General features: G+C 43.9%; 3 protein-coding genes across 5 annotated transcripts; 1 reads left to right on the top strand and 2 right to left on the bottom strand.

Moving 5' to 3' along the window:
* Positions 1-2,341: 2,341 nt before the first annotated feature.
* LOC139814388 (uncharacterized) lies at positions 2,342-11,437 on the bottom strand. 2 transcript variants are annotated; one of them, XM_071780606.1, is made up of 8 exons: positions 11,283-11,437; positions 10,199-10,735; positions 8,987-10,005; positions 8,046-8,913; positions 7,404-7,753; positions 6,630-6,999; positions 6,340-6,410; positions 2,342-6,111 (listed from the first exon to the last, which is right to left on the bottom strand). In XM_071780606.1, exons 2-8 carry the CDS (start codon positions 10,652-10,654, stop codon positions 5,118-5,120), a joined length of 4,128 nt encoding a protein of 1,375 aa, XP_071636707.1. In that variant the 5' UTR covers positions 10,655-10,735; positions 11,283-11,437; the 3' UTR covers positions 2,342-5,117. The 2 variants fall into 2 exon arrangements, with proteins under 2 accessions (XP_071636707.1, XP_071636708.1); XM_071780607.1 differs by having other exon boundaries at positions 10,199-11,437.
* Positions 11,438-12,732: 1,295 nt separating this feature from the next.
* Aux (cyclin-G-associated kinase) lies at positions 12,733-19,295 on the bottom strand. Its single transcript, XM_071780608.1, has 7 exons — positions 19,046-19,295; positions 17,728-17,789; positions 17,065-17,650; positions 16,059-16,855; positions 15,255-15,977; positions 13,989-15,131; positions 12,733-13,267 (listed from the first exon to the last, which is right to left on the bottom strand). The coding sequence occupies exons 1-7, from the start codon at positions 19,167-19,169 to the stop codon at positions 13,160-13,162; spliced, it is 3,543 nt and encodes a 1,180-aa protein (XP_071636709.1). The 5' UTR covers positions 19,170-19,295; the 3' UTR covers positions 12,733-13,159.
* Positions 19,296-20,106: 811 nt separating this feature from the next.
* On the top strand, positions 20,107-24,504 carry Atg7 (Autophagy-related 7). Of its 2 annotated transcripts, XM_071780618.1 has the most exons (9): positions 20,107-20,248; positions 20,677-20,900; positions 21,054-21,522; positions 21,643-21,941; positions 22,036-22,336; positions 22,430-22,777; positions 22,905-23,020; positions 23,135-23,432; positions 23,660-24,504. In XM_071780618.1, the coding sequence occupies exons 2-9, from the start codon at positions 20,704-20,706 to the stop codon at positions 23,702-23,704; spliced, it is 2,073 nt and encodes a 690-aa protein (XP_071636719.1). In that variant the 5' UTR covers positions 20,107-20,248; positions 20,677-20,703; the 3' UTR covers positions 23,705-24,504. The 2 variants fall into 2 exon arrangements, with proteins under 2 accessions (XP_071636719.1, XP_071636720.1); XM_071780619.1 differs by lacking the exon at positions 20,107-20,248 and having other exon boundaries at positions 20,761-20,900; positions 21,043-21,522.
* Positions 24,505-25,070: the final 566 nt, after the last annotated feature.

Genomic DNA, 25,070 nt, shown 5'->3' with positions numbered 1-25,070 from the left:
GTTTTGCAAGTTATACGAACGGAAGAGCCACATGCTATGTTAATCTCTTACGATTAATTATTCTGTAAAGTCTAACGCGTTACATTACGTTATAGCCGATCCTTCCTTACCAAGTGACAAATCAAGACGTAGCATGTTGGAAGGGAAACCTGTAACTGACGCGACGATGTAATTGCTCTCATCTACGAAAGATTTCTTAAAATTTCTCGTCGCGATTGTGCGTTGACACGTTAAAGAGCACGAAAACGATTTAACTTTGTAGCATAATAATTTACTTTTATCGGTCCAAGTAAAATGTCAGCAGTTTTCGCTAGTTGATTCGAATATTAGACAGATTGATCTCAGCCGCAGAGCCTGCCGATATAATTTCACAGCGACCGAGCAGAATGTTATTTCGTAAACATTTAAATGGAGTGTATTATTTAAATGAAATGCATCATTTAAATAGAATAATATATCATTTAAATGGAATGCATTATTTAAATGGAATAATATACCATTTAAATGGAATGCATCATTTAAATGAAACATGTCATTTAAATGGTTACGAAATAGCAAGTTTCTGCTGGCAATTCGCCACTAAATTCCATTAGCAGATTCTGTTACATTTCCGCTGGCATTCTGCCGACAAAATTTATAGCAAACACTTAGCGAAGTGTGTTTCCGACAGATCTGGCTATCTGCGAAAACAGAAGATAAGAAAATTGCGTCAGCTATCGAAAATTGTGTTAAAGGGATAACCGAAAGAGAGTGTAAGCAAATTACTCGGCGAATATAGAGCGATATTCGCTTGGCGAGGACAGACAATGCGGAGTCGACACCGGACAGCAGCAGCACATGCGGGACATTTGCATATTAATTCATCACTTAGCAGGATAGGACCCGTTCGTTCGACGATATCAAATAGTGGTATTACTTGGCAGGATTTCAAAAAATCAACGTAACAACAGTTCAAATTATGGCAGTGCTTTGTAGAATAATCTTATTGCCCGTTAGTGAGTGAATTAATATGATGCCATTAATCATCTCGCGCATAATGATAATGAGGTGAATCCAATCGTGTGTGATCCGATAACTCAATCCGCCGTGAATACGCGTTTCTCGAAACCTACGGACTCTCCTTTGTTCTAAATTGGTGTGTTCGCTTGTTCCTCGTCTTTTCCGCGAGTTTTTCTTTCTTTTTTTTTTGGTTTTTCTTTTTCTCCCGTCCTCTCTCGTCGTCTATTACTCTATTACGTTCACTTACGATGATCTCGCGATTTTTCCTTCGCGTAGACAATGCATTCGGGCCGTATACCCGTGTGTTCCTCCCTCGCATCGTCGTCGAGAACGAGATGCGCGGAGAGACAGTGGAAAGAGAAGAGCGAGTGCACTCCACACGATCTCGAATATCGGAAACTGAAGTATCACGGAGAAAAAGGCGTAATGGAAAATATGGTATTATCCTCGCTTGTGTATAGGCCGGCAATTCCAGATACATATATATACATGAATATATATATATATATATATAATAATAAGTACCTATATAGCTATATTGCAATGAGATCAACTCGAAGAATACTTTTGATGGTAAACATTCGAAGAATATTTGATAAGTTATCGAACGAGAGAGCACAGATACCAATATTTATTTAGAGCGACGGTTTCGCGAAAATTATTTGGAGATTCTGCATATCGTTCGTGTACATCTCTTTCCCTCTCTCTCTCTTTTTCTCTCTTTGAGAGTGTTACTATCGTTGCTATCACATCCAGAGATGCAAATTCCAAACGGCATTCGTCGTTGTCGCAACAGAGTTGCGATCGCGCGGAATTACGTTACGGAAGGAGGTCGCTCTCGCGAAGACGACGATAACGACAACGAGATAAGTGCATTTTGCTCTTATCTTTCCGCGTGCGTGTGACGTCTCTATAACAGGCTCTTGTTGGCGCACAAAGAAGTAGGGGGGCTCGACCTTTAATTCAGTGCAATAGTGTTCCTTCAGGGATATAGAAGACCTAGTAGAAGACGCGTTATGTACAAGGGAACCTCGAGGGATTTTTCCCGGGACGTCCTGTTTTCCCCTTCCCGAGAGAACGGAGTAACGGAAGACGTGTAGAACGGAAGAGAGTTAGAAGGTGCGGTGAAGAGAGACCCTACTGAACCAAATTACCGGCAGAACCCACACACACGTTATACGAGGAGAGAATTACAGCTTATATAAATTAATTTTAATAAGTCTATCTTTGATTTCTTTAGGCGCGGGTGACTCTAAACTGGCCCCCTATATGTTTGTATTTTGATCACTTCCTGAATTAATTGCAGCACAAATTACGCCTACAGTAGTCTGCCGTGAACGCGTTGTTTTTTTTTTTTTTTTTTTACTTCCGTGAGAAGGTCCGTCTCTTAGCTCCCAGCTTCAAGGCAAGCTACCCCTGGCGATCACGGTGTGACGGAGGTGAGCGGGTTTCGGAGGATCGATGAGAGAAGCGGGCGAGCTGAGCGGTGCGTTCTGTGTGATGCAAGGACACCACGTGTCCTTTTGTAAACGTAGGCGAGACGCGGACGTGTGTTGCCGTCTTTTTTTCTCTTTTTACGTGCGTGCCGTATGTGCGTGCAGTGTTTATCGGCGGAATCGTTTAGCGCGCTCGTAAAAACGCGCGGCGAGTACTACGCTGAGCGCGGTACCCGGATGGGATGCGGCTTGCCCCTCGTGAGGTGCAATCATTCAGGACACTTTCATCGATTTCGTACGCGCGGCTCCGGCGCGATGCGCCTCGTCGCGACGTCGCGACGTCGCGCGTCGCGCTGACGCACGTGGCACTCTGCGAGGGAACACCCTCGGGGAACTACCAGCCACGACCTACTTAACGAGAGGACAATGACGCTCTAATTCTACCGGGAAAAAATGTGTTAGTCCGCCCGTCTCCGCGGCGGCGGCGGCGGCTCGTCCGCGCCGACCGTCGGCGACCTCGCCGCCGCGTTTCCCGGTGGGAAAAAAATATAGTCGCACGTATACACTCACACACGGAGAGATACTACCCGCTAAGGACTCGACGAGGAATTTAGTTTAAGTTCTTCTGAATACAATAGCGTACTACCGAGGAGAACTATATGAAACTAAATGTCTATTAATACTCTATCGTACAATATAACGTAGTGAAATATTCGAGTACAGTACAGTACTAGTTTTTTTTTTAAGTAAAGTATCTTTTTTTTGGGCGGATACGACTACTCCTCTAAGGCCTCGCTCATACGAATCTCTTCCCGTTCTCTTTAAAGTTAATTAATTCGAATCTCGTCCTCCTCCTCTTGTTTTTTTGTCTTTTTTTTTTTAAGTCCCGCGCACATCCACGTTCTACTTGTCTAAGTTGTAATAGTAATGAGAACTAGACGTGAGTTTCGCCCCCCCCCCCTTATTTTCATCAAGTGAATCGAAAGAATTCGATAGACGAAGATGGGAGACATGCACATCGATCAGTAACAATTATTCAATTCCGATAATGTTTCATTTACAATTCCTGAATGAAATTTCGCCTATCAGTCTAGTAAAATCCGTCGGAAGGAATCGGTAAACTCGCCGGCCGCGAAGCGGGGTCGCGGGGTTCACCGAGTCGCGCGGCGAGCGAACGAACGAACAAGGTCGTCGTTGTCGTCGTAATACCGGACCCCGCGGTGCTTATCTAGCTAAAATATACATTCTACACATTCTCGCGTGCCGGATGAAAGCAAACGGTCAATCGCGAAGTTAATACTGACGTTTGGCACTGCTTCAGGAGACAAATTTGCTAAGTCGCAAAGGGATCCTCGCGACGTGACTGCGAAAAAGAATAAGATTTTTCTGTTTCAGGTGTTCACTCCCGGCCCTCTTCTTGCCCGGGGCCCGAATCTCCGGTATCGAATAACCCGCGATTACGAATTGCGTTTAACGGGACTTCGGGTTTCGAATTCCGTCGGCTTCCAATCTTAATACCCTCCTGGCGCGATAATTAATAAGATTTAATGCATATTATCTCGCGGTAAGTGGTCATTCTACGCCGAGAGTCCATCGAGCGAGTCTCTCTCCTTCCGCAGTCACAGAAATTATTAAAGTGGCAGTATAATATGCAGTCCAATTCGACGAGGTTCGGTAGACCAGCGTTTCTCAACTTTCGCTACGCGTTACGCCTTGCCTAATGGCGAAAAGGTATCCGGAATAAGAGTATTCCGCCGAGTATTTACAGTATTCGTACAGACGAGGGATCGAAGGAATGACAGTCTGTATATCTCGAGATATTTACACTCCCCGAAGGGACGATTATTCTAGGACGCGCGGCCTGTCCGAGTTTTTATTCACGAGCGAAACGCCACACCCCGCCTCTCCATCGCCACCGCGAGAAAGAAACTGGAGATAAATGGGGATAAATGTCCGATGCTGCGTCCATAAATCATCGCGTGTTCGTTGTATTCGTGCGCTGGGTGTGCGGCTAATCGATCGCCATCGCTAGGAGTCGGTATGGTGCGAACGGTTGCGGATGGAGACCCGCTCGATAAACTTGGACAGACTTTGACCTGGTGAAACGCCGTTTTTTTTTGCGTGAAACTAAGTTTGAGAACCGATAAATTTTGAAAGAGAGAGCTCTATCCACTACGTGCTAAGAGCGTGATCTCGAATCGTCGAGGATCGGAGTTGAGAAACGCTGCAGCGTACAGTATTTGATACCATAGCAATCGAGAGAGACTCACCCAGGCTGCCGGTTAATGTAGAGTTAAAATGTCAACAAGAAAATATCTTAGTATGTGTCTCGCTACCTATTTAAGACATCACTACTAGAGTTTATAGCACTTTTGTTTATCCTATATTATTAATGTACGTAACAACGTATGAACAATCAAAGAGATCTATCTCCGTCCTCTCTACCTCATCTCACCCTCCCTCCCCCCACTCCAACAGCAAAAAATTCTTCCCGTTTTACTCGCATCGCCGTGTGCCTCTGGCTAGTTCTTAATTTCTCTGATAAACTGTCGGATTCCTCTACAAATTGACCTATAAATCTGATATTGCTTAAAATCAATCAAAGCCCCTCAAAGGCTTAGCGATCCTCCAAAAAGCCAAGCTGCTTTCAAGAACTCTCCCTTAATACGGGGCGGTCTCCTATCAAGGGGGATGCAGGTCGCGATGGTGGGCCCTGGCAGTTAAGATGGCCTTCAGCTCGGAGTCCAGCTGCTTCTTGGTTCGCTCGCTGACACACTGGCCGCCCACCACAGGCTGGGTCAATCTCGGCGACGGCAGGTCCACCATCAGCTTACTGTTGTCGCGATTCTCGTGACTCCTGGCGCGCCGTATGGGCTTCTTGATTGGCAGTAACGCTTCCTCTTGGGCCTTCTCCTCGCCCGGGGAACGGCTCAAAGAAAGCGTCATTTCCTGATTCAAGGTATACGTTGAACCACGACTACCACCACCACCACCACCACCACCCCCGCCGCCACTACCGCTGCCTATAGCCTCTGACGACCTGGTGAGGTCGATAGTCCCGGAGCCCCACTCGCGCGACAGTTTCCTCCCGATGGCGGACGTGAGCTCGCTGTTCGGCGACAACAGTGGGCTTCTGGACACCTGGTAGCCGGCCGAGTGCGGCGGTCTCAGAGTGGCGAACACCGGGAAGGACTGGCCTCGCTTGGCCGGGCTGCGAGAGTATCTCGGCGTCGGCACGCCACCACCCCCGGCGGCGGAATCACGACGAACGGTCGGCGTGCCACCGCCGGTCGAGTCGCTCCTGGTAGGTGCTAACGGCCGCAGATTGGCACTGCCGCCGAAGGAGCCGAGATGCGGCGGCGGCGAACCGCCGTCCCCATGGCTCAATCTACGGCCTACCGTCTCCAGCGGGCTCCTCGCGCGCAAATTGGTGCTGCTGAGCGTGAACTCGCGCGGCTTCATCGGCGCGTCGAGACTCACCGGCGACAATCCGAGGCGAGACGCCGACAGATTCGTTGAACTCCTGCTTTTCTCCGATCGCTTAGGGCTTCGAGGCATCAGCGGGCTCTTGCTGCGACTCCTCTCTCTACCTTTTCCGAGCTTCTCGTCCTTTTTCACCGTCTTGGTGGCATCAGGCTCCTCGGGTACTGTCTCGATCTTCTCTTCTTGTTGTACTCTGAAAGAGAGATAATTGAATATTTAGTAGTTTTGCTGCACTAGTTTCTGATACTCTTTTCTATTATTTTGATGTGATTGATCATGAAAAAAATATTGGGTTTTTTTATAATAAATAATTATCAAATTTTTTATTTTTACATCTGTTTGTCATATTTTGGTAATAATAGTTTATCGGCACAGGGAAAAATTGTTTCGTTTAATAAACTTGAATATTGCATTCCCTTACCTTCGGATTTCTTGAATCATCTCGAAGAACTGTGCTTTGCTCTTACGTCTGCGACGTTGTTCATGTTCCTTCTGGAACATGGAAACGTTGTAGATATTTAGAAATCAAAGTGAGCGTACTGTCCATAAGTTCGCAAATATGAATTTTCAAGTAAACACAAATTTCTATTTTTAAACAATTTATATTATATTATTATATGTTTCGAAGCTTTTCGGTATTTATTTTAAAATGCTTCTATCAAGATTTCGTTCGCGAACTTGTGGGCCATTTAGAAAATCGAAGACACGCACTCGTTTGACACTCTTCTGAAAGAGCGACGCGATCTGGCCCTGTCGCACCGTGTGCACCAATTCGCGGGCGGCATGATGCGGCGAGACCAGCTCCACGCAGTTGATAAACCTGTACAACTTCTGCGAGAAGAACATGACGTTACGGCTGCGCCAGATGGAATCCTCCGGTCTGTGCCGCAATCGCGGCAGCGTGTACTTGTAGAAGAGATGTTCTCCTATGAGTATTATGGTACCGAGCACCACACCCATCCCGAGCAGGCAAAAAACCCCGGCCACGGACGCGACTCCTAGCGGCCTGGGTTGACCACCTGGCTCGGCATCTATTGCGCCTATCCCTGGTCGATCGCTCAGACAAGGTAATTCGCCATACCTGGAATTAGCTCGCTTTATATAAAGTGTTTACCTCACTGATTTTAATACTTTTTTTTTCTAACCATATTGATGAAAATGTATAAAGTATACAGAACTAATATATATAATATTCATTTTATATAATATTTAATGTATTTAATAAAACGTTTAAGACCATGTTATTGTCCAAATAAATTGATTTTATATGAGATGATGAATTTTTAATAAGATAAATAACACACTTATGCTTATATTTTTCTCGAACAGTTCACATATTCTGCGCGTCGGACTTTATTTATCACTTAATGTATTTTCGTCTAACGTAATTATCACGCTCCCGTTATCACGCAAATAAAAAGAAAGTCCGCACGCGAACCGATATCGATTATCCAATTTTTGCACTTATTTTTGCGCATCGCTCACCATTTTTCCTGCAGAATGTCGAGTAGACCGTTACTTGTGAAATTTGCTATAATTTTCGATATGCTCTCCTTCAGGGGGTGTCCTCTCGTAAGCGCGATTGCGTAAGTGTCCTCGTTGATGGTATCACCGATCTTCTGCAAGCGGCAACCGTCGTCGGTCGCCCGATAATAATCCAGAATCGGTGTGTCCGCAATCAGAATGTCTAGGCTGCCGTTTCTCAATTTTTCCACGCCCTCGGCGACGTCCGACAAGGAATATCGAGCCATGTGGGACCATAATTGCGGATTCGCTCTTTGCACGTAATACTCGGCCGCGGAAGCTCTCGGTGCACCAACTCTTTGTGCCAACAGCTGTAATATAATGCATTCAAAAGTCTTAAATCCATGCCCGAAAATTAGATAGGAACAAAATAAATATTTTCTTTTGCATTTAAACTCTATTCAAAATTGTTTTGTCCATAAACATATTAAATAATAATCCCAGTGAACACAGTGTCTCCAATTGAGACATATTTAATTTTATAAATAATTATAATGAAACAGACTTAATATATCGCGAAGCTTTCAGTTTTTCCCGTTTATTTTTTCTTACATAAACTCGTTTGTAAACAATCGCGTATTTATAAAGAGCCGAGATACTCACGCTTTTATCATGGTAATTGCTCACTGAAGAATGAAAAAAGAGACCGGCGATAAGGGCGGCTATGTTTGCCGTGTACGAGGCCACGAAGATGACGGAGAAGCCGCCCCAAATGTTGATAAGGAACTTGTTAGGCCAAGACTTTGGCGCCTTGAAGGCCACGAGGTGGCCGCACAGAAGGCCCCACATCACCCACAGCGCGGAGGCGATGGAGAAGTTCTTGCTGCGCTGCCTGCCCCAGGGATTCAGGCCGAACGGGCTGAACCATTCGTAGAGCGCGACGGCGATCGCGGTGAAGTTTAGCGACGTGAACACGGCAATCCACAGCTCTGTGCTGAACGGGAACAGAAACGCGAGCAGCGGTATCTCGGAACGTAGCTGCGGCGCCGTGACTAAGCTCACGCCGCTGAAGTAGTACGGCGTGGTGAAGTCCACCACTTCAGCACGATGGGTGGACACGCTCAAGGCCGCGAACGACATCTGCGCTCGACCGGACACCAGCTCGCCCATCACGCCGTTCCACGTGCCGTTCCGGTTGTTCCGTTTCCCAAATAGCCCGTCCTCCACCAGGTACAGATTAAAACGAAAACCGAGCTCGCGCGCGACCACAGTTAGCAGGTCTATACTCAGGCCGTAGCAGCACACCACGGTATTACCCTGTCGACAAGTGAGACCGCGCAGACAGAAACCCTCTTGCAGATGTGTGATCATGGTGAACGGCGACGCCAGCGCGGTCACGATGCTATAAATTGGCATCCCGATCTGCTCGCCGCCCTGCTCGAGATACGCCGGCATGATGCCGCCGCCCGGCCAGATTATGGTATCCAAACGGACTTCCCTGCCTCCCTTGATAGTGCCGACCTTGGTCCACCTGTTAAACATTGATTACATCGATTATTCCACCTTTTAGCAATAGATATGATTATCTTAAGATCGAGTCGAACCTCAATTGAGTCTTATTCCCGGGAAACCTGACGGCTTGCAAATTCAGCAACTGAAACTCTGCCTTGTCCTTAGAAATTTGTCCCATGGATTTCCTCAGTTTACTCGTCAAGGTCGCGGATACGTTCTCCCTCGCGTCGCTCGTCATAAACTTAGCATTACGTTCCGGGAAGCATTCCGGTACGAAGTGCTCTCTGAGCTGCAGATCGCGCATACGACTCAATCTCGTCTTTGTTTCCAGGAAGGTCTCGTCCAATGCTTGCGAGGTCTCTCTCAGTATTCTGGTCAGTATGGTGTCGCCATCCATGATCCTGATACCGGACGGCCTGAGCGCAAGCATCCCGATCGGCATAAAACTCTTGGAATTGAGCTCCTTGTCACTCGCGAGTCTCCCGACCTCCTCTTCGTCGTCAAAATTGAAGCCCTTGTCCTCCCGCTTGGTCACGATCTTCTCATCTCGCCACCTATATTCTTGCAACCGATGTATGTCGTTGGCTAGGCTCGGCAGCGGATTCAGCGGCGGCAATGGTTTGTCGTCCGAAGCGAGATTCGTCGTTCGCTCAAACAACGGTGAGTTCTCGTTGGCCGCAACGGCGACACGCGAACTGTGAAGAAGGTGCGAACTGATGATGTTGGGCTCGTTTGGTCGCAGCTCCGCCTTAAGATCCAGCCAGAGCCACAAGAATCTGCCCGAGAGCATCTCAAACTTGTTGGCCGCACCGAGGATCTTCCGGGCGTTGCTCAAATCGCAGGCCATCACCACGACTCCACCGCTGCCGCTCTCTTCGGCTACCCGCCTCAGCCTCAATCTCAGAGTTCTGTCATTCGTCGGAAGGTGTATGATCGAGCGAGGTGTCAATGTCGGTGGATTCGTTTGTAGAAGATTAGTGACGGGCAGGAGAGTAGTATCGATGAGGAGGGTGAACGCATGCCAGTTAGCCCGATGCATTAAGGCGGCGGCTGCTGCTCCGACCTCTTTGGGGCTCGAACCTATGCGGTTCTCAAACCGGCCGAGATTTCCCTGTAAACGAAAAATAATTCACATTTTTGCATTGCACAAAACATCATACAATTATGTAATCGGATCGTTCTGCGCGCCGTCGAATTTGATAATTGCTATCGTGTAAATAAGGAAAAATATAGCTTTTTCTTTTTTGTAAAATTAACTATACGAGCGACTATACACGAGTTCGTAAACGTAGATACATACATACCTGGCGAAGAAAGTCTCTGTGTGTAAACGGTAACCACAGAGCTGGAAGATTCAAGGCGGCAGCAGCCGTAACAAGAAATCTGGCTGCCGATCCTCCCCCTATAATAAGGCTTAATACTGTCTTTCCGCCTTCGATGTCTGTACAAAATTTGTTTAACATTGACAAGGGGTATAACAAGGAATTCGTCGTCACGGGTGTCGTCCTTGTTTCTATATATGACACATCCATGTCCGCGTGAAAAGATTCCAGTCTCGCTTGCTCCCATACTTTCTGTACGTCTGCCTTGAAAGAGGTCTGAGGCTGAGTGAAACATACCACTATCCGCCACGATGCGTAAGACGATCTGAGCCTGGCCTTCGCCGCTCTCAGAGACTTGGCAGCGTCCGCGGTACCGGACACTGACACAGAAGTCCCTAACAAGAGGAGGATTACAACTCCAGTATAAGAGCCAGGCATCTTCCTCAGTTTTCCTTATTCTCCCCTTCCTCTTTTTCTATTTAGCTTTTTTGATATACATTGCTGAAGCGTGGGCCTAATCTGTAAGAGACAATATTTTTATTCAGAAATATTACTTTAAATGTATGTCATTAACATGTCATTGATACATGTGTGGCGGATAAGCCTCTACTAACAAATATTTGTCAGCATTCTGCTAATATTATCGTGCGCACGATGTATAATTGATCTCAAATCATTAAATTATACTTCGTGAAAAATTCTTCCAGCACAAGATACTTGCAATTATATATCTCGTACTGTGTTATAAATATATGTAAAAAAAAAAATACTCCACCTTCGTACGTACTACGAAAAAATCGCGAATTCAACCAATAATTTGTTAATATCAACAACTGATATGTAAAAAAATTTCTAACAGTATCTTTCACCTGCCAGGGATAGAGTTACCCTGTTCCACTTTCTTTTTTGCAGATATCAAGATAACATTCTCGGCACAAACAGGCACATAATTTCGCGTCACGACAGTGCGCGCACTTACGAACGGGAGAGATTCTAAATCACATTCTAAAAACTGTGTGATCCGTATACGCGTTTCGGAGGATGCACAAAACAGAGACGACCTTACCTCTTGACGGAAGGGATGGAAGGTCGCGCGTCCGGTGGGGGTTTAAGAAGAGCAGAGCAGGGATCGCTTTTTGGCCACCGCCGCATAATAGCTGTCGATGTCGGGTAAACCGTGTCAATCCGTCGCGAGGCACTCGGTCAATTGGTCGGTGCGGACTGCGGAGGACACGGACGATCAGCCACCCGTCACTTGTCCACCCCCGGACAATCTACCCCGTGCGTAACGGCCATTTTCGCGAGAGCAGCCCCTCCCTTTAAATTTCACCCCTGTAGCATCCCGTGGTCCACACGAGCGCGCTCGTGGCATACTCCACATGTATTGCGCCTGTCTTCCCTTAGTATATACGTGTAAGTATGTACGCGTATGTACGTGTATCGGCGGCTCTCTCTCTCTCTCTCTCTCTCTCTGACAATGCCACTAACACTCGTAGATTTTGCTGACGCCCGTTATAAATGTCTCTCACAATGTCCTATGAATTAAAAAAAGAACGGATTTCTTGAGCTCCTCCTAATACGAAGTGTCCCGGAAGTCGTGACCTGATTTCGTACTCTTGGGACAACTCGCGTCCCTTCTTGAGCGATATAACTGGAGAAAATAACAATTTCGAATTGTTGTAAGAGATTGATGATTGAAGATAGTACGTTATATGCAAGAGCTGAAAAATAAAAATAATATAAATCAAGACTTGAGGGGTTCAACACTGGGAACTTTGGGAATGTAAAGAGATAGTCGGTTTTTATTTCACTGTTAGTCCGCACAACTTTTTCGATTTCAAAAGTAAAATAAAATGTTCTCAAACTACATTTTCGAGAACTGCAAGCAACTAAATATACTTATTATTATGTCATTAAAGTACAATTGAACTTTGCTTCTTGGGAACTTTAGTTCAAAAGTTACAAGAAGCTAAGAAGTTGCAACAATGACCTTTAAGTTTACTTGAGAAAAGTTCTTTTTGATTTAATCAAAGAATCTCTTTGTTAAAATTAAAACGAAAAAATGTTGAGGCACTCTGTGCATTGAAAGAAAAACCGAAATTATTCACATCGAAGTTTGGAGATGAGTTGTATCAATTGTATAGTCTTAAGTTTCTTTTATATAATATTTCATATTTCTATTAAGTTATTAATAAAAATAATTTTTATTAATCATAAATCATAAATTAAATATATTAAAAAACGCATTCCATTAAAAAATTCTTTCTTTACTGGCCGTCGTTACCAGTAACGGTATTCCGTGTTTTAAATTAAAGAAAGTAAAATTGCACAATTAAAACAATTATAACATAATACGCCGCATACGATGATTCTATAAATTTCTTAACAAAAAAAAAATAATTATATCAATTTGATATCATCGTTATTTTTCGTAGGTAAAATAAAGTAAAATTGTAAATATCGTACGGAATACCTCTACAGCAATCCTCGAATCTTCAGTGGACAATAGTGCAAAGTTCTTTTCGGCCGAAAATAGCTTCGTATATTTGGGATCTTCTTTTTAATGTACATTTGCGTTATATACATATACGTTACGTCGCACTGCCATAATTGAGGGCATTTTAACTAGGTTTACAAGGCGTTGAAACAATAAGGAGACGCGTCCCGAAGCACTGCTTCGCCGAACTCGCTGCCGCCTCCGAAGACTTTACTTTCTCTCTCATGCGCTCTCTCTCTCTCTCTCTCTCTCTCTCTCTCTCTCTCTCTCTCTTTCGCACCCTGTCTTTCTCTCTACAGCTAAAATAACATAGTCGGAATGTAGTTACATGGATGCAGTTATCCCACAGATAACGAGATCTCCGCCCCACCCTTAGCTCCCCTTTCCGCTAGGAACTAAATTAATTACAGAGACAGGTTCTCGATAACGGATAACGATCATTAAAATTAGCTAAATAGATTTTGCTGCGACGCATCATTCTCGAACGTGCTCCACGCATTGTTCAGCTCCATGAAAATCAACTTTGCTATATTCTCATTTGCTGTGCCCGCTTGCTGCAACACAAAAAGAGATACGTTGAATTTTTTTTTTAATTAAAAACTACTTTTACAAAATGAATTGTTTAAATAGCAAGATAATTATCCAATGTATATTTACATTGTATAACTACATTGATTTTTCTCGTCGCCGGCTTAATATTTACGCGCTGCTCTGTTATAACATTGACCCTCGCAGGCCACAGTAGAGGATCTGGAGAACCCCAACCATTTTTCGCTCATAAATTTCGAAAAATTCAATGTATTGTAATTTTCTTTTCCATTTTCAATTGATCGTAAATTTTCTGAGAATTATGATGGTAAAATCAGAATTTGTAAAAAAATCATTACCAAAAAATACAAATGAGCGCGTTAAAAAATATAAATGATAGTTTTAAACGTAGTTTAAAATTTTGTTGGGGTCCCTGAGACCCCAGTGTGGCTTTCGAGGGTTAATATTTAAATGCTAATTAATAAGTGATAAAGTTAAGATACATTAAAAATACACTTGTATTATTTAATATTTAGTAATATCGATTTCATCAGCAGTAAAAAATGCAGATTAATAATTATGATGGATACATTACTGCGATTACTGCTATTATTGATTGTTATCTATACATCTATTGGAAAATTAAAAGACGTTAATATTTCATGAATAATTTAAAAAATGATAACATTTACGCGAAAAAATAAAAAAAGATTATGTAAACAACGATATTCGATGAGATTCAAGTACCTTATCCGGATGTACAGCTAAGCAAGCTTTTCTGTAAGCCTTCTTGACGTCCGCAGCCGTGACCAATTGATGCATTTCGCAACGCTGCCACCTCTCAGCCTCCGGCCATAGGACCGTGTGTAACGAGCAAAGCAGAGCCCGCAAATTTCCTTTCTTACCCTCCGTCCACTCAGCAATTTTCATCCTGTCGGGATCCATCGATTTGGCCGCTTCCACCTTTCGCATCTGATTTATTGTCTTCGGGCTGTCCTTGTCCGCTTTGCGCGAGCTGAAGAAGTTGTATCCCTGGCTACCAAGCAGATCCTCGAACGCATCGCCGCTCTTCTCCTTCGATTTACCGCCAAACGCGTCCGAGGTGCCGCTACCCGCGCCATTGGCCTCGTTTGTCGCCGCGTTGGATTTGTGCATTGCGTTCGGGCTGGAATGGATCGGCGTACTTGCAGGCGCCGGACTCGCCGACTGCGGGGTATTCGAGTTCCTCGGCGTGCCGTTCCAGCTACCTGCAAGACCGGCGCCCAATGATCCGGCCAAATTGGCAAATGGATCCTTGTTAGCTTGAGCGGCGAAGTTCGGCACGCTGGCATTTCGCGGGAAATTTTCCTCGGGATTTGGACACTTCGCGGTATTCGGGTTCGTGCTGTTGCCGAGAAGATTGCTCGAGGCGTTTCCGCCCAGCGGATCGAACAGCAGATCGTTGACTTCCTTGACGTTGCTCGACGTTGTCTGACTCTGTCCGAAAAACAGATCATTCATGTTCAGATTGCTGTTGCTGGGTGTGATGTTGCTCCTCGTCGCGGAACTGTCGTGTCCGAACAGTAAGTCAGTCGGGGCGTTATTGTTAATTAAGGGTATCGAATTGGCGGCCTCGGTCTGCGGCGCCGACACGCCGAAACCGCCCAAGAGATCGCTTTCGTTCTGACTAGAACTAGAAAATATATCTAATCCTGGATTTGCCGCCGCGGCGGCGGGAGTATTTGAGGTATTATTGGTATTGACCGGCATGCCGAGATTCAACAAATCAGCCTCCTGAAAGCTGTTCTCTTCGATCTTGCTTGGCTCTTCCTCTTTCGGCTGTTCCGGCTGTTGAGGTACTGCTTCGTGTTGTGAAATCTTGTCGGTTTCATTCAACGGTACTTTCTGAATCTGCAATAATGTCAATTATTATCGATTATTAATCAACTTTCCAACATTTTCCTATTCTTTAACGCTAAAAATACAAAATAATTGTATATCTAATAAATAATTAAAATAATAATAATATTCTACCTCTTCCTCATGAGATGTCCTAAAGTTCTCCAGAGTTTCCTCCATTTCCAGCGTTGAACCAAACAGCGGACCCGGCACGGGCTTGACACACGTTTCCGCTTCCCACGGCGACGGCACCCTCGACAATTTCGAATTTTCCTCACCTATCATGACATTCAGCACAACGCGGAACTTGCCGCCAATCTCGGGAGCATCGTCCAAGTCGCGTTTTTCGAACGTCAAGGCGCTCTCGGTGATGGGCACGTAGCCAGTATGGAAGTGCAGGGAAGCGATTTTAATGCCGATAACACGGCCGAGCTGCTGCCTGGCGTGGTTTATCACTAGAGTGACGTCACCGCGCACGGCCGCGTCTCCCAGAATCAGACAGACCTTGCCCTCCATTATTCCAAACAGCTTCATTTCCTCGTAGTTGGCCTTCTTCGTCGTGAAGACCAGCGCGCCGTTACTGTAGATCTCTATGTACGGCCGGCAACCGTCTTTCGCTCTGGTGAACAACGGCACCGGTTGTACGACAATGGAACGGAGGACCAACGGCTTCGTGTGCGGAGGCCGGCCGCCACTGAGCATACTCATGTAATTAATACTGCGCAATTCCGAGGGTTGTAGATGTGGCGGCTGACAGCGTCTCGTCGTGAACAGAGCGATCGCCTCCTCGACAGTGGTCAGGGCTCTGCTGTAGATCAATAGAGTGCATGCCACTGTGGCGCTCGCCCGATACCCGTCCTGGAAAGACAAATCAGCAGGATAATCGAGCCGTCACTTAGTGAACGTTTGATCGCGCGATTTGAATTGCGACATACTCACATTACAATATAGCACCACCACGTGATTAAAGTCAGCGTTCAAATACTGATAGATATCTTGACAGATCTGATACAGAGCAAACAGCATGGGTGCGTTCGATTCCGGAGTGGCGTAGGCAAATGAACAATCAATGTGCCTGCCGGGGAGTCGCGTGACGCTCGGCCGGCCGCGGGATAGATTGTATAGTTGAATCTTGGCGGGCGGCGGATGCCTGGCGTGGAGGAACGCTCTCACGTCCTCCACGTGATTAGCCCGATAGGCAGATTCGATCCCGTCGGCCGGATACGGCATAACGAGTATGCGCGACGTCAGATAACTCGCGTCCAGTTCCGTCCTGGCCATACTCTGTTGAACGGTATGCATCACCTTGCTGGAAGTGTCTTTCAAGTTGCGTAGGATGCTTCCGGCGCCGCCTCTCAGCGAATTGAATAGGCCAGTTGTGCTCTGAGTCGCCGGGACCTTGGACACTACTGTCTGCACGGGCGCCGGTCTTGGCGGCGGCATCGTTGCCGGCGTGGTGGAACGAGGAACTGGCGCTGGCGTGTCCGACGGTGGTGGTGGTGGCGTTGGACGCGGGGGTGGCGACGGCTTGACCGTGATTTCGATCCGCGCCGGTTCTCTGGGATCGAAGTCGTTCGATTCGGCGATTGCCGCCAAACGTTCCAAGAGCTGCGCTGTCGTCAGCCTCTGTATGGGCGAAACTTGCAGACATCCCTTCACCAGATCGTGCAGACATGCGTACCGTGGATTAGGCGGTAACGGTGAATACTTGCCGTTCACAATTGCCAATTTGTTGCCTGCAAGATAAAAAATATTTTAATAAATACTATCATTATGATAAAATTGGCATACATATTCAAGCTTGAAAGTATTTATCTTCAACAGTACATCTTTAAAAAAGAGATATTTAAACCTATCCTAATAATCCCGTGTTTCCACATTCGTTATCAATTACATATGTATGCTTTAATCAACTCAATATTTAGTAAATCGCCAATTATCTCACCTTCGGGGAAAGGATGCCGCAATGTAACTAAAGAATATAATATACACCCTAAAGCCCAACAGTCCACCGGAGGCCCTATAGGGTCATTGTTCCACGTATCCATCATTTCCGGGGCGCGATACATGGGGGTTGTGTACTTGGCCATTTGATCCTCCAGAGTGGCACGTTTTTGAGCATTCCATGACGGATCGGGTAGTATCTGCTGAGTCGAGGCGCTACCGAAGTCACAAAGTTTCACGAGGCCGTCTCTACCGATCAAAAAGTTCTCCAGCTTGATGTCCCGATGAATGAAGGGTTCCGGCTGCTGGCTGTGCATGTGATGCACCGCACGTACCGCTTGATAGGCTATCTTGCACACCTGGGCGAGAGTCAGCGTATTCACGGACACGCTCCTGAGTATATCCGCTACCGTACCGCCGGGACATAGCTCGGTGACGACCAGGTACTCGTATCCTTTACGCTCCTCTCGCTCTAGTCGTTGAGCATATAAGAACTGAATAATATTTGGGTGATTCGACAGTCTCTTCAATGTTTCTATCTCTTGTATAATGGCTCTGTTTGCATCTTCATCGGCGGCGATAAGTCTCTAATGATGAAAATAACATTATATTGACAATACAACATTAAATTGCAAAAAGAATTAACGTGAATTAGTTTAGTTACCTTAAGTGCGTATTCTTTTCCCGTAGCAACATCTTCTACCGCAAACACCAATGCCCATCCACCTGTTGATACGATGTTTGCCACAAATTATCTAAATGTTAATAATGATACATAATTCGATTACGAGAATTATATCTCTCGCTCATGTTTTTCATATCATGCGCATAAATAAATGTCATTTATTATGACTGTATGATAAAGCAACGTCTGTTCATTTTACAAGCTGTACTAATTCAAACTGTTAATTTCTACAAATATTCACATTTGACTTGAGTATTAAACACAAATTGCAAAAACAAATTTAAAAAAAAGGTCCTTTTATACATGTTCATAAATTCAACATGATTTAAAAATCATCTACCTTTTTGAAATAATAACTTTGCAATTAAAATTTTAATTCACATACTAGACATACTAGAATTCTATTTCAGTAAATATTAACAAAAATGGTCAGCATAATCCACTTTTAAAAATGTAAATTTAAAAAAATAAAAAAAACCTTGAATTATGTAACATGCATCTACATTATTTGGTTTTTACTTTCTAAAAAGACTTGACACGTATCGAAATTTGCAAAATTGCACTACCCGAGTTAAATTTCTTAAGAAAACTTAAACTTGCTGAGATAAACCAATTTCTCGCACATCATAATCTTTAACGTCCAGTAAAATATAGATTGAGAAAGTATAACGAATGAACAATAGTAAGCTATATTAACGCAATCAATAGATTCTAAATATAATTAGAAAGGAATGTCTAGACAGCTTCGCCGCGCATTCACAAGGAAGCTGCGAGCTCAAGGACCGAGCAAAAATCGCCTGCGTCTTGAAACTCGTGACAAAGCGATCATCTTAAAACAAAATAGACAATAGATCGTTAATCGACAAAATCCGATCCAGCGAAACGTGAATGCGCGCGACAAGGAAATAAAGAAGATAAGAAGCGTTGACGTCAGAACACTCGGAACAGATTGTCCGTGACACGCGCGATTGGCGTCTGGCCGCGTGTCAAAACACACGTTGACACGTTTGACACATGACAGGCCGAGCAGATGTCACGCGAGAGCAAAAGATCGGCAAAGGTCTGGCTCCTTTCTCCTCTCCTCTTGCCGCCCCGCGCGATTATATCCGGCCTTTTTTTTTTATCGCGACGCGAGGAAGGCGGACCGCGGTCGACCTCGTCCGGCTCTAATCGCGGGATTAGGTGATACCCGCCCGCGGAGACGAGATCTCTGACAGGCACCCGAGATTCCGTGGTGGCGCCAGCACACTGCCAGCCTCCGCAAGCACTCCACGGGAGGATAAGACGATAGACTCACCCTCGGCGATCAGTCGCGTCACCCGCAGCTTCACATTGTTGATGTCCAACGTCTGGCCGACGTAATCGTTGCCGCCGGTGCCGCCGTTCAGGTACCCGAGCGCGGACCTCAGGTAGTCCGACATATTTCCCTGGACCTGCCTCGGTGGGCAACCCCCCGTGGATAGCGGGATAGCCCACTCACACACTCTCTCTCACAGTCGCGTCGCTGCGGACAGCGGACAGCCGATACCGTGCGGCCATATTGGCGCGGCGGTAACGTCGGCCGTCGGCGCGCGCAACCGGACCGGCGCGGCCGTCGCTTCGGTGACCAACTTCAGGCGCCAACGAGATCGCTCGTCAAAAAATCCCGTCTGGCGATTTATCGAATGCAACAACGAACTGCAATAAATGCAAAGAGACATTTGTAATTCATATTTGTAATTTAATAACACGCTTGACAGACGTATTATTACTCGACTTTTTACACCCGACTCGACAAATGTTACCTTGCGTGCGAGAAATTTTCAAAGAGAAACGCGTCGGCGCTCGAGCGCGACGCCGATCGTAAATTACGAAATCGTCGTCCTCGACGATCCTCGCGAGCCCTCGACGCGCTTTTAACGATCCTCTCTAACTCGTTCCACTTGCTCACACGGCGTGCAGTCACGCTGCAATTCCTTGCCGCGAAGATATCGCGTCCGTTTAGCGAAAGAACAAAGCAGACAACGAACGTTTCGAGCACTCTGAAGTTAGGACGAAATAAATATAAGCTTCACTCACTAACGTATTTTACACTATATCTCCTTGAATTTTGCAGAAGTTAAGCCTAAAACAGGAAAGAAAAAACTTTGTCTGTTTTAAAGTTAGATGGGAGATGAAAATTAATAAAATTCACGAATTGTTAATAAATAATCGATAATTAATTGACGATTAATAAACTCACCGGTTCCTTTCGCGAGAGATTCTTCTGAAACTTCAGACGAATAACTATATTCGCGAAGCGCAACTTGCGCCGTGCGCGTACATACGTTCGTCTTTTCGCGTCTGAAGTTAGCCCAAGTTAGCCGCGCACGTGACACGTGACGTGCTCGAACATATGTCTAACTTCAGGCGCGCAGGCGTTAACGCGGACGCGACAGCGACGCGACGTTCGTGCCAGTTCGTAGACACATTCGCCTTTGTTTGTGCTCTTATATGCGCTTTCTATTTGCCACTTGCTCTCGTAAGTCTCGTATAATCGCGGCGATTGTTGCCGACAATTGCTCTGCATGAGCTCGATGTATATCTGTGTCAATTAGTGTTGATTCGCGGTCTAGAAAGGGAGACAGATATATGTGTACAATACAGTGTATGTACATATGTATGTAGATGTTATTTTTGAAGCGCATGACTCGCTGTCAAAACATTCGGGTCTGTTGAATTTTTTTTAACGCGGCCAACGATTTAAGGAAACGCTTCTTTCTAAGAATTAATGTAGGATTACGATGCAAAAATGATATACAATCAATCTAAACTTGTACATATGCGATATGTACATCTCTGAAATATTTTATCTTTATACTTATAGCAGAGGAGTACTCGTACTGCTATCAGTTTTTTTGTTGTAAGATATCTTCCTGTCCATTTACCGTCGTTTCTTTTGTCTTTTAGATTTAACAAGATTATCAATTCCCCAAGATGTCTGAGGCGATAAGGTTCACAAAGTTGAAAACGACGACGGACCCAACGTTTTGGGCAAAATTTGCAGAACTGAAAATAGACAAGTTGAAGCTGGACGAGAAGTCCAAGATACATTTATGGGGAAGTTTTTCTCTTCGACCGAGGGACGAGGGGAGAACCAATCCATTAACGCTTGATTGTACATCGTTTAATGAGTGAGTGCCATATAAGGATGAGAATACAATTCACGTTCTTGAACCATATTTTGCAATGTAATGCATCTTTAATTAACGGTAACTGTTAATAACGATGTATAAATCCTATGTCGATATAATAAATAGGATAAGCTCCATTTAGACGAATTTCAGAAATCTGGAGAGCACTAGTCACAATGCTGGAGTAGCTTGCCACGGCTACATGATCAACACGAATACCTATGAAGCGTTCAGACAGATAAATCCCGAGAAGTTTATCGACACGATGGGCCAATGCGTTATCGATAGTATCAGAGACGGCACTGCCTTGCAGGAACCCTGGCAGCTCTCGGTATTCCTGGTATTCGCTTATTCAGATCTGAAGAAGTATAAGTTTCATTATTGGGCCGCGCATCCAGCTTCTTTCTCATTACCGGGAATTTATTCGGTCGCACCGACGAAATTCGCATCCGGCGAATTCACGTCCGGCCAGATAGATAAATTACGCGAAAGCTTCCTTCAGCTGGATGCGAGATCGAGGAACTTCTTCACAGTTTTCGCGTCGGGAAAGGATGACTTAAGCGTTGACGACTTGTCGAAGGGAGTGCTACGTGCAAAATCAAACGAGAGAGATTTACAACAGGTACAGTCTGATGAATTTGTACTCTCATTGTCTTTTATTTTTGTATCATATATAAGAAACTTATTATTGATAGATTATTAATAGCTTATTAGTAATAAATGAAATCGTTAATATCATTAGGGTGAAGTATACTTTGCATTTTATGATCCTTGCGCAAGTGCAGAACCTGGATGGCCCTTGCGAAACCTTCTGTGCCTATTGTATAGGCATTGCTCTTCGTACTGCTTTACAAATGACGTCAAAGTCTTGTCTATAAGGAGCGATAAAGTGGAGACTGCGGTTATATTTACACTTAGAATCAAAGAGGATAAAGACATGGAAACTACTCCCGAAGAGCACTTGGTAGGTTGGGAAGCTAACGTAAATGGGAAAATGGGCCCTAACATCGTGGATTTATCCAACATTATGGATCCTACCAAGTAAGTCTTGAGTTTTTCAAGTTAATCAACAACGATTTTTATATGTACAGAGGTTTATACGAGTGCTATTTATTTTGTTTGTGTGTTACGTTAGACTATCCGACAGAGCGATCAATTTAAATCTGAAATTGATGAAATGGCGCCTTGTCCCTGATCTAGATTTGGAAAAGATCAGTGGTCTACGATGCCTTCTATTGGGCGCCGGTACTCTGGGATGTTCCGTGGCGAGAGTACTTCTTGGCTGGGGTATCAATAATATGACGCTCGTGGATAATTCTACCGTCTCTCACAGCAATACGGTGCGCCAGAGTCTGTATACGCACGAAGACGCGGTGCAACGTCGGCACAAAGCGCACGCTGCGAAAGACGCTTTACTCAGGATACGTCCTAGCATGGCAAGTACAAGTCTATTGAACTTGTTGGTATCGTCAAAACGATATTTTGACGAAAAAGGCAGTCGTCGATAAAATCATTTTATGTCGTTGCAGAATGTGGAAGGTGTGATCTTGCATATCCCCATGCCCGGTCACGTAGTCGGCCAGAGTATGATGGAGACGACCAGGGAAGCTGTGAGCAAACTGCAAGAACTCGTAAACAGCCACGACGTGGTGTTCTTGCTTCTGGATTCGCGAGAAGCCAGATGGCTGCCAACCCTCATGTGCGCCGCGACGAATAAGATAGCAATTAACGCTGCTTTGGGCTTCGATTCGTATACGGTACAACGGCACGGCATGCGCGATCTTTCCGATTCCGACTCGCCTAAATTAACGGTGCAGAACCCTGCGGGGCACGATCTTGGATGTTACTTTTGTAACGATGTAACACAACCCGGAAACGTGAGTACATATTTTAACATCATGTCAGATATCGTGGAAAAAATGTATGATATAAACTAGATTATATAAGCTAATTTAATAAAGATTTATTTTAATCCTGCGATTGTTATTTTCATTCTGATTCTAGTCCCAGACTGATAGAACGCTCGATCTGCAGTGTACCGTAAGTCGGCCGGGTTTATCGCAAATCGCCGCGGGTTTGGCAGTCGAGCTACTTATGGCAGTAACGCAACATCCCCAAGGGTAAGCTGAATTTAAATATAAGCTGATAATAGATTTTGGTTATATGTGAGAGCTTTCAATAACATTTAATAACGAACGTATATATCTAGTTTAATCTAATTTCATAATGTTTAGAATTTTAGCTAGAGCGCTTATGGATAACGATAGAGACGATTGTCGAGAGAATGTCGATAATCCACTGGTAGGATTATTGGGTGGTGTACCTCACACGATACGGGGCTCGCTTTGGGGCAACGAAATGAAACTGACTGTTACGCACAGATCCCCATTCTGTACAGCTTGCTCGACACCTTTGATCGAGGAGTATCAACAACGCGATTTTGCTTTCGTTCTTGACGCTTGCAATGTGCCAAATTATCTCGAGAAATTATCAGGACTCGAGGAAATACTGAAGAGACCCGATCTGGATGAGGTATATAACGAGATATACAAGTAATTAAGCATATTAGCATCTGAAGTGTTACAAAACTATAATAATATTTTTGTATCATTTCTATATTTCTTTATATATAGACTCATTTCACAAAGTCTTCTTACTTTGATAATTAAAAATTAAAATAATACATTTGAATTGCTTTACATATGCCGAATGATGCATTCGTATTGTATTTGATGTTACATACACTTTTCAATTTTCAGTTATGTTATACAATCGACACTTCGAGCGAGGATGAAGAGTCGTGAAGGAGCGGCAAATTAAATAATCCAGGCAAAATGATAAAATGCGTACAAAAGGGAAATATATGAATTTTAGTTATAAACTACTTGCACGATTTTTTTATGTAAAAATATATAATATTTTATGCGGAATATGCCATTTTGAAGAAGAGGAGAAGAGCACGTTCAAACTAATCAAAGTTTACAGTTTGTATAGAATCAAAAACTTTAGTGAAGATTGTTAATACAAGAGAGATATATATGAGCGATGAAAGTCTTTGTGCTTCTTCAATTCTGTACAACTGTCTATGTTGCATATTTTACTTAAAATTGACGCATTATGTGTTATCTGTGATGTATAATTTTATTATTATTGAAATGTGAGGTAGATAATTTTTATATTGTGAATGATAACTATTTTTGTTCTCACGAAACGTTCGAACTCCTTATATTACACAAGTACTTATCTTTTATTTAATTTTTATTACAGTTTTTTTTATTTTGCAATTGAAGAAATACATGTACAAGATATTTCAGTATAGGATATGTGAAACTACGATCAAATTATCGCGCGTTAATGTTAGAAAATAATTAATGTATCTTTAATCAATGTTCGATCTATGGATGTCTATTATACGTTGTTTTGTAACGCTTATTCTTACTCGTTCATTGACTTTCCACGTGTTTTTATATCTCATCGTTGCTAATAAAAATACCTATAAGCTGTTAATTTTGAAAGTGGCACATGGGAAAGTTTGAAAGTCTTAGGTATACCTCATAAATTTTTGTAAATCAATATCACTTTCAAATATAAATTATTCACATGACACATTTGATTTTTTATTATATAAAATTTCCTAATTAATTATACTATATATATATATATATATATATATATATATATATATATATTAATTATATAAATACAATATGTATGTTAGTTTTGATGTTATACTGTATTGTTTAATTAAATTAAGAAATATTTTGGAAAATTATTTGAAGAGTTTCGAAAAATTGGCTGAATCACGCGAGCTTGAGCCGTTGAAAAAAAAATTCAAATTTTTATTATACAACACGAAAACCTGAATTTTCAAAAATCGATCGTCAAAAATACATCTATAGATTCCACCACAGATTCCATCTATTCCACGGGAATTATTTTTTCGGTGGAAAAAAATGCGAGTTGAGGCTCCCGCCAAACGTTTTTCCATTCCTTCGGAGATGTAAGATTTTAGGCTTGTTCTTTTTAGATGAACTTCTTTCGCACGGTTCATCTTTCCTCTTTTTCTCTCCAACGTAAAAAGTAAAAGAGGAAAGATGAACCGTGCAGGAAGTTTTAGTATATTGATCACGTCCGCCTTTCGCCGGGCGTTACGAGCGAGCGCTCACATCT

The sequence above is a fragment of the Temnothorax longispinosus genome, chromosome 6 (genome assembly GCF_030848805.1).
Source record: "Temnothorax longispinosus isolate EJ_2023e chromosome 6, Tlon_JGU_v1, whole genome shotgun sequence".
Classification (NCBI taxonomy): domain Eukaryota; kingdom Metazoa; phylum Arthropoda; class Insecta; order Hymenoptera; family Formicidae; genus Temnothorax; species Temnothorax longispinosus.
The sequence above is the reverse complement of the archived record's forward strand: the minus strand, read 5'-3'. Positions and strand labels throughout refer to the sequence as shown.